This window comes from Labrus mixtus, chromosome 22 (assembly GCF_963584025.1).
Source record: "Labrus mixtus chromosome 22, fLabMix1.1, whole genome shotgun sequence".
NCBI lineage: Eukaryota > Metazoa > Chordata > Actinopteri > Labriformes > Labridae > Labrus > Labrus mixtus.
The window spans coordinates 10020199-10029902 of record NC_083633.1 but is presented as its reverse complement, the minus strand read 5'-3'; the positions used below and the strand labels follow the sequence as shown (position 1 = coordinate 10029902).

General features: G+C 38.8%; 1 protein-coding gene across 2 annotated transcripts; it reads left to right on the top strand.

Moving 5' to 3' along the window:
• Positions 1–484: 484 nt before the first annotated feature.
• On the top strand, positions 485–9445 carry sypl1 (synaptophysin-like 1). Of its 2 annotated transcripts, none has more exons than XM_061029627.1 (6): positions 485–631; positions 1137–1324; positions 5956–6074; positions 6267–6471; positions 6620–6811; positions 7498–9445. In XM_061029627.1, the coding sequence occupies exons 2-6, from the start codon at positions 1256–1258 to the stop codon at positions 7627–7629; spliced, it is 717 nt and encodes a 238-aa protein (XP_060885610.1). In that variant the 5' UTR covers positions 485–631; positions 1137–1255; the 3' UTR covers positions 7630–9445. The 2 variants fall into 2 exon arrangements, with proteins under 2 accessions (XP_060885610.1, XP_060885611.1); XM_061029628.1 differs by lacking the exon at positions 485–631 and adding an exon at positions 638–920.
• The last annotated feature ends 259 nt before the right edge of the window (positions 9446–9704 follow it).

Genomic DNA, 9704 nt, shown 5'->3' with positions numbered 1-9704 from the left:
CATCATGATCCTTTTCTGAAAACATCTTGGTAATTTCTCAGAAATATTTAAACCATAAAAATAAATGTAGCCTATGTTATAATTACCAGAATGAAATATCCAGGTTATTGAATTGAATGAAAAATTTCTATGCATGCTAAAAACAAAATTTCTGTAAAACATAAGATAGGACTGCTTTCAAACAACAATGCATTTGCAGTCTTTTTCTATTTGATAACAATTCTTTGAACTCCTAAATATTGATGACTGGTCAGACATCTGATGGATTTACTTAATGTACAGAGCAATTCTGACTGATCTCTAAAACAAGAGAGTGTTCCTCAACGTAGATAACAACTTCTACTTAATTGAAAGTCCACCAGTTGCATTTGGTCCCTGAGAGGTTGCCCCGGTCTTGGTTGAAATACTTTCAAGAGTCTGTGGTTTGATCTGAGAGTCATATGACCCAGTCAGCACCGAAGAGGCGTAACGCAGGATCTGCAAACTCAGCAAGGAGGAGGCTGGACGCCCGCGTCCTCTGGCGGATGGATCCAATGAAAACGCAGCTGGACCCTTTTGATGCTTCTCGGTTCTCGGAATATTACTTTGTCTTGGAAGTTTCCTGGAGTTACTCTGCATACGTGTTCATATGGTAAATGATTGAGCTGCATATATTTGAATTTGTTTTCGATTGATTTGATCGCATTTATCGTTCGATAGTTGAGGGTTTTTTTTCGTGGTTCCATCCATTACAAGGGAACCAAAGTTATCTTTCGACATTTTGGGAGCTGTCGGATGCGCCTTTTCACCTCTAATCCCTCTACGCATGACGCTTTTTTTTTTTTTTTTTTTAGCAAATTGTGCGCGTAATCTGGCACCCTTTACGCTTTTTATTCTCCATATCTGTTGCGTATTTTGCGCATCACTGAGCGGAGCGCTAGGTACTCGTTTTTCAAGCTACACTGCAAAAGATATCAACCTCAACTAATTGTTTTTTTTTTCCATGACTTTCTTAAACGTTCCTTAAATGCTTAATTGTGGAACAGCAGTAACTTGAATTGTATCATTTAGATTTGTGTACTTTGGTTAATTTGCTTTAGCGCAAACTTGTGACGTGAAACTGACTTTGGATCACATTTGCTGGTCATTTTTTGCAGCGCCGGCAGCAAAACCACGTCATTCAGTGAAAGAACTCTCCCCTTTTTCTCCCTGTTGGTCCAACATCCACATTTAAGAAACAACTGGATCAAGATTTTGGGTCAGAAGCACAGCCATTATGACCGGATTTCGGCTGAACTTCTCACCGCTGAAGGAGCCCCTCGGCTTCGTCAAACTAGTGGAGTGGGTAAGTTGGATGCAGATATACTTCATTTGTGTGTTAGTGCTTGTGTTAGTACGTGTGGGAGAGAGACAGGGAAAGAGAGAGATACCCAGAGGACAGGGAGGTTCAATCCTTGGGTTTTCCCTTTTCCCTGCACTCTTGAGAAAAATCCCTGAAGTACTCATTTTCATTTAGTTTGATAAGAATGTATATGACATTAATATTTATAAACCACGCAAACATGACCTTAGAATGCAAATACCAACTTTTCTCTCTACATGCAGCTTTGATGTTTTGCACTTTAGTAGAAGACTGAATAAGATTTATACAGTAATGTAATTTGGTTAATAAACCTTAAGATCTAAACTCTGGAAGGGTTTATCAAGCATGAATAATCCAGCTAGGATCCAAATATATGGCCTAAATGTTAATAAATTATCTTTTTCTTTGAAATATTCAATATTGACTCGTTAAAAAGTTTGAATGAACCTTGTTTGGCTAAGGAAACTTAGGAAAGGAAACTCACTGCATTTGGATCATTTTGCTCTTTGCATGCCCTTCAGAGGCAAACAGTTGGGGATTAAGTCACCGCTCTGTAATAATTTAACTCTGGATAACTGTGCAGCCAGGAGGTTAAAAGACTGGGAATACTCAGAGACTTTCTTAAGGAAGGTCCAGTAATGAGTTTTTCTCTACATAACTGGGTCAGAAGGAATCTGGCTCAACTACAGTTTCTCTCAGCTGTTCTATTTTCTCAACAAAAAAAAACACGCACGCACACAGAGTTAGGAAGCAGCAGTAACACCCAGTCATCTGACTCCATGTGAGTGTGTGTATGGTTCATTGTGTTCACCTAATTCAACCTGGCGTATTTTGTTATTTACAGGGGTCTGCATGATACATTTGGCAATATTTTATATATAACATGTAATGCTTCTAATGTCCTATGCCCAGCCCAACCAGCAGTTTGCTGAGACAGCATTATATGATACCATTAAGCAGGCTCAGAAGTTTTAAGCATCAGAAAACTAAGGTGATAGCAGAACAAACCTAGTTTTCTTCTTATGTTATAACATACATCTACTTTAGCAGCTTTCCCACCATATTGAAGATGTACCTGCTCTTATACAGAAGAAATATATACATAAATATAAACATATACATATATATGTATATAAATCCATAATGGAAATAGTTGTACGTTGCAGCCCCTTCATTTAAATTTTTGCATGCATGCTCCTTAAACTTTCTACTTTTAATTAACATAACAGTTCAAATATACTGAACGTTTAGACTTTCAGGTCACAGAAGTTAATAGGTTTTTAGGCCCACTACTCCTGCTGTCATGAATTGAATGGCATCGAGTCTGTCATCTTGTTTAAAACCAATGCAACAGTTTTTTTCCGTCTTCCAAAACCAGTTTACATGTTTTTCCTCTACGCTCATACCTCCATAGATATTATCATCCATGGAGTAGTAAACAGGAAGTCGGTTACGGAATAACAAATGCTCCAAGGCTGCCACACACTCACTCGACATATTGAATAATGATGATAAAATTGTTCATCTCTTCCTGGAGTGTGAGTGTAAGAGGCAGTGGAAGCAACATTTTCTTTTCTATGAGAACCTGTAAATGAACTTTAAATGCACGTTTTGGGTGGTTTAATGTGTTTGCAAAATCTATTATGCTATCTCACAGCTTGGCTGGAATGCAGATGTCTTGGATGCCACATAAAAATAAATGAAGGACTGGTAAGATACTGCTTTGTGTTCAGAGTAGTTTGTATTGGCACCAGGTTTGGAGAAAGGCATCACCTGTTGTGTCAAATAAGGATTAAGCGACGAAATTGGAAACGAGACAAACTACCCGGCAGAATTTATGCTTTGATTAAAAATGTGAACAGAAATACAATAATAAAAATGATTGGTTCCCGCTGGCTGTTACAAAAGTCAATTCAGTGGCTCCTTGACCTCCGTGTGGGAGAGTTACACGGTCAGTGAAACAAAAATATGAGAAAAGTAGCTGACATTGGTGTGTGCAGCCAGAAAAACAGGAAGTGGCAGTCAGTGACATCTGGAGACACATCTGGAGAGAGGCCTCGAGGTGTGTGTGGGAGTGTAACTAGATGCAAAGTACATTACGTGTGTGGGTCTTGTGGTGTGAAGCTAAAGGATAAAAAAAAATTGAGTTGGCCTGTTGTAAGCATTTTTTTAGGATGTGATATAGTTTTGCAAGTTAAGCAGGATTTTAGTTCAACTTTTGTCTTTTAAATATTCTGTTTCTTCAATTTGTTTTCCAGAAAATCTACGTTTTATATATTTTCTGTCAATGATGATGCCCCGTCTGCTGTATGCAATAATTTGAATGAACTGAGGATGAAATGGCTATGTGTCAAACTCATACTGATGTAATCCAATGCACTCGTTTCCCTCAGCTCTTTTGATCATTTTAGTGCCTTTTGGCTAAATGCTTTGGTTGTCAAGCCCACAACACAACAGTTTTAGTTTAATCTCACAGTTCTCATTTGTGATACAGGCAAAAAAAAGGTTTTCAGTACTGAGCTCTCAAAACAACACTGGAAACTACCTGCTTATTGCCAATAAACTGGCAGGACATGTTAGCAGCCTGCATGTGACTCTCTTGTAGCACTTAGCTGCTAAAGCATTACCGATGATTTCTCTCAAGAGTTGGTTAAGCACAAAATAGAGCTAAAGTGACAATACATATTGTGCTAATGTAAGTGCTAATGTTTGCTAGCATGTTTACCAAATCAACTTATTTTGCAAAATTAGCTCAGTGTTGTGTGAAGAGGTTAAACACCGTAACAAATGAAGGACAAGATACATTTGTTTTTCAAATTCCTTCATACCAAGACAGCCAACTGCTGAGCTAAAGACCAGTTAGCTCTACAGTTTCCAACCCACAAAGATAAAAAGTTGAAAGATGTCTGACTTGTGAATGAAGGCCCTTGCTCTTTGATAAGATTTATACTCAGATGTTAAATCTGTTTAATACCATTACAGGGATTGGAACTGTAAATTAGTTACGGCTATAAATGCGGCGGTATGTAGCATTGGTTTACTTGTAAAATACTTGCCCCTGTAGCCAATATAAACATAGAAAGATCTTTGAATTCATGTTGAACACTGCTGTCTGTTGTACTGAGAGCTTCAGTAAAGATGTGTGATGACAGACTGTGCCATAAAGTTAATGCATGTTAAGCGCATAAATGTGTGGAAAACTGATACGTAAAATGTCAAGTAGAACAAAACCCTCCTCTGCAGTGTCGTCCACAGTGCACATGGCAATGCCAGTTCATCATAACCCATGAAGTTAAGCATTAAAGTCTAAATGACCTCAATACCTACAAATTATATGATCATTGTTTGGCCTGCTGCAGTTCGAGGGTTAAGCCTAGTGCCAGCCACCCTGGCTAAAAGAATTCAGTATGTGTTGGTTTTAAGGAGAGTATTAGTGTCACATGGCCTACACACTGAATCAGATGCTTTCTGCCTCTGCAAGAAAGAATTCAAGAGCTGAATAGCAGCATTAGTGCGGCCATGTAAGCCACATTTCATTGTATTGTATCAGATAGCCATTTTATCAGTGGAAAGGATACCAAATCGTTTCCTAAAAAAGAAATTTCTTGCTTTTCTTTGTATTCTGGTAACTAGATGGCTTGTTTAGATCAGCTATTTCTACGAGAAAAGCAAAGAATAAAGAAAATAGTTGAGTAGTGAGTCTCATTTTGGCTGTCTGTTGCTGTAGAAATGCTGGCCATCTGTTGTTCTCTCTTTGGGGCAGATTAGACATTGCATATAAGTGTTAAAATCACTTTCTTTTTAAATGGTGAAATGCTTTAATTGGGTGTCACAATTGCCAAACACTCAGACAGAGCAACTCAAGCTTTCAACAGCTTTCATCTTAAAGAGGACATATTATCCCCCCTTTCCACCTTTTCAAACAGTCCCCTGTGGTCTAAATGAAACATCTGTGCTGTGCTTTGGTCAAAATATAACATGAATCAAGCCCCAGAGGGGGTTTGTGACCCTGTATGAACCAGCTCTCTCAGAACGCTCCCTTTTGGTGTGTGTGTCTCTTTAAATGTAATGAGCCTGCCCTGAGTTTTCCCAGTAGACATCAATCCTCTGTAGCAAGAATAAAAATGACAGACCTGCGCAAAAGTTTTGTTCTAGGCTGGGGATAAAGTCCATGGGTGGAGATACCAGGGGAGGGGAGGGGATTTTTTTTTACCAGAATCCAGCTCGTGACATCACAAATTGAGCAAATTTGAAACGGAGCACTTTTCTCTGTGTTGTAAGACTACAAACAAAGGACTGGATGGGTTTATTTCACATTTTGTGGGTTGGTAGACACTCAGGTTACCCAAATATATATGTTCAAAAACACTGTCAAAGTGGATTTTTCATAATATGTCCCCTTTAAAGGTATTTTCATTATGCATACAGAATTTCTGTAGACTGTATGAAGACCCTAGGAGGAGTTAGTTTGGATATTGATTTTTGTAAGTAGCAAAAACCACAGAGATGATGTCACCCTCGTCTTGAACAAATACCCAGTCCCTTTAACTTTCTTGATTTGCTAACGTCATTCTCAACCATCTTGCTTCTCTCTCTTGTGTCCGTATGAACAGCTCACTGCGGTGTTTGCATTTGGAAGCTGCGGTGGATTCTCAGGGAAGAACATCCTAACAGTCTTATGTGGTGACGGCAGAAATGAAACTCTCAACGCAAATTTCCACTACCCATTCAGGTAAGAATAAGAATACATGGTAGGGATTTTTCATCGTCTTGCAAAGATGTTTAATGTCACCGAAAGTTGTGTAATATGTTGCAAAAAGATCACCAGAAAAGATGGATAATGCTTGGAATAGAAAAATCATATTGCATGAATAGTCATCTAAACACAGTCATAGTGATTTTAATCTCTTTTAATGTCGCACAGGTTGAGCCAAGTCCCGCTCATTGAGGGCAACACCACTGTCTGTAACCACTCTGTCACGTTGACACACATGGTTGGAGACTCGGCGTCCTCGGCGGAATTCTTTGTGGCCATCGGCATCATCTGCTTCCTGCACAGCATGGTGGCTCTGTTGGTGTATCTAGGCTACATGCATGTTTACAAGAACTCTGAATTTGGACCCATTTTTGTGAGTATTCACCTTTCTGCTCAGCTTTCAGTCAGACAACTCAAGCTGTGGAAATGATGAGATTATACACAAGGACTTGTTGTTAGCTGAAAATTAGACATTTGTAGCGTCTGTCCTGCTGAGCTGATGTGTCCCTCATTGCTTCCAGGATTTTGTTGTCACAGCAATTCTGGTCTTCCTGTGGCTTGTGAGCTCGTCTGCCTGGGCGAAAGGATTGCAGAATGTAAAGTATGCTACGGACACTGAAGGCCTCAGTGCCACACTGGATCTCTGCAAGGAAAGCAGCATCACCTGTGAGGTCACGGAGTACGCCAACATGCGGACGCTCAACATTTCTGTGGTGAGAAGAAAGAACAGACAATTGAAAAGATTTTGATCTCAATTACAGCGATGTCAGCCTATTCATGCCCAAGGGACAACGCTCCTTCAGCTTATTGGGACATTTTGATTAGTTTTATGCTTTTAAATCACATGAAGTAGCCTGACTCATAGTCATGAGCCTCTCAGCAATAACTCTTTGATGTTCAGACACTTGTGTGCTCAGTGTCATCTGGGTCCCGATCCCAAGCAAATTTATTGTAATGAACAAAAGTGTGACCGGAAAGGGCTTGTGACCGGTCTTCCAGATCTTACAAATCTTACAGCAAGATGTTGTTTAGTTTGAATGTGTCACTATAAAAAACTTTGACTTCAAGAGCCAAGATGACCCCAGGCAAGGACACACAGCGGCTTTGAGCTCGCCCATGCAGCACAGACTCCCCCCCCCCCCCCCCCCTTGCTCTATAGCTGCCTTCTCTCAAGACAATAAGCTAGATCCACTACAGACTCCTGTCTCCGGTCATAAGTTACAGATTTATTTACAAATCCCTGTGTCTAATTTGTTTAACTTATTACACTATGTAACTCCGAGAGATGCTTCGCTGATTTGTTATTTTGCACAAAGACAATCAAGACTTGAATCCTTTATCACTAGTGTTTCCAGAACTTGTTAATCCATATTTTTTTCTGCTCTTTGTATCTTTTCAGGTATTCGGCTACCTAAACATGTTTGTGTGGGCATTCAACGCCTGGTTTGTCTACAAGGAGACTCGTTGGCACTCCCAGAAATTCTCCTCTCCTCCCGGACCTGGAAGGCAACATGTCCCTGTGACCATCTAACATAAAAAAAAACAAGAACACAAACACACAGTCACATGCTAATGATCAAACTGCAGATATCAACTTGTGCACTCCACACAAAGCACAGGGACCAACAATTTGAGCACATGCACATACACTTACAATGTGACAACATGTGAGTAATAATCCAAATGAAGGATAAATTGATATATGGTCAGTTTAAAAAAACGGACCTCAAAATGTTGCATCATTCCTTACACCTGTATGGCGTACATGAACTAAGAATAGTTCTAAAAGCAAGTTAAATTTCCCAAAAGATTTCCTTCATAAGGCTGAAGGAGCCCTGCAGTAATAAGAAGCCCATAGAGGAGTAAGTGTCTTAACGATTGTTTTTGTTTTTTTACATTTTTTAATTTCTTATAGCAACATCAGTGTAAAAATGAGTATATGAACTCATTTTAAAGTGCCTTCTGAAGTGGCTTCTTGTCCTTAATTAAGCAGAAACTTGCACAGAAAATTACCAAATATTTATAAAATTTCTAAATCTGAGCAAAATTGTGAATTGTAGGTGAATGAGAAAAAAGAATCCTTAATACTCTATAGTTCAATTTAAGGTAACTGGCTGGGTTTATTTTTGATTTACAACATGGCCCTTCTGTTGAATGTAAGGTACGTTAAACTCTCTGTCTATGACAAACCAACCAAAAGGTTTAAATCTGCAGCATTACTATGTATGATGCTGACATGGTACCATTGACTGTTTGTCTGTAGTGCAATATGAAATGGAATACTCTATGCCATACTACTACATCAGGAAATGTAATGTGTTATAAATGAGTTACCACTAAGATATTCATACGTTTGAGTGAGGGATTCATTCGATCCCTCGCTTGCGGTTAGCCCACTTGCCAACTAGTGGTTTCTGGCAGGTACTGCAATGTCTACACAAAAGTGTTCACTCTTTTTATGAAGTACACTGATCTGATCAATCCGTTTGAAAGTCTTTATCCTGCACAGATTGCCCTTCACAAGGTCCATCCATATGCAGGGAGATGGATGTAATATGGTCTGCAACCAAAATATCATGAAGACAGTTTGCACATGTATTGTAGGAAGTTCTTATAGTGACATGCACGCTGCACTTGTTCGTTGCTTAGTATGCTTTATTTGGCTTTAAGAGTGTACATTTTTGAAGAGGACTTGAGTGAGAAGTATTTCAGGAAAATCTTGCTCTGTCTGCATCCAAAGTGATTATTTAGTCTCTACATGTACCAGTTGAAGTTTTTTTTGTTTTTTTTTACAGATTGCTCTAGTCATCATTTGGGATTAGAGGCGACTCCCTCTAAATTCCTTTATTTCTAGTTTTTAACTGTTAAACTGACATACTTTTTTGTTTTTACATTTTCTGATGATGTCATATATCTCTATTATTTGTTGTGGTCAAAACAGTCCATCTTGTTTTTTGATTTTCTAATGTGTTTATCAGACCTTCCTGAGACAGATGGCTGGTGCTGCGTTCTTAAACTCCTTTTTTTTTTTTATCTTCAGTGTGTGTTGATGATTGTTTGCAGGAATTTCTGATTTAAATTGTTATTTTTTGTCCACTGCCTTTTGATATATATACAAATGCACGTTGGATGAAACCATTTGAAACGACTATACTGGTTATGCCTTTTCACTCTTGTAATCTTCATCCAACTTTAGCTATAGCTTTGTCAATGATCTCTATGCATTAAACCTGCCAGAGTGACATATATTCTCTCTGTGACAAGCACAAGTTCCATGTACAGTACCTTTGTTTTTGTCTGTTTTTTCAATAAAATGAAGGATTTTTTTCAAGAACCTCTCAAGTGACCATACATGTGTTTGAATTGTCTGGAACAGTTTTACAGAATTATACGTTTGTTTGCAGCTCAGACACAATGGGTCCAGGGTGTTCGATATAAAGGTGTAAGCATTTGAAGAGGTTGAAGCTACTGTGACCTGAAACTGTTATCATGACCCTTGAAGATACAGAAAATTACCACTCTCACTGATATGTGCTGTTCCTTTCTGTCCTGTGACGTCGGATCATTCTGTGGTAATGCTTTGTATGTGAGAGTTTGAAAGACATG

Coding starts and splice junctions, on each gene's coding strand:
- sypl1 (XM_061029627.1), top strand. CDS start 1,256: ATGACCGGATTTCGGCTGAACTTCTCACCGCTGAAGGAGCCCCTCGGC. Junction 1,325..5,955: donor TCGTCAAACTAGTGGAGTGG/GTAAGTTGGATG, acceptor CCGTATGAACAG/CTCACTGCGGTGTTTGCATT. Junction 6,075..6,266: donor AATTTCCACTACCCATTCAG/GTAAGAATAAGA, acceptor AATGTCGCACAG/GTTGAGCCAAGTCCCGCTCA.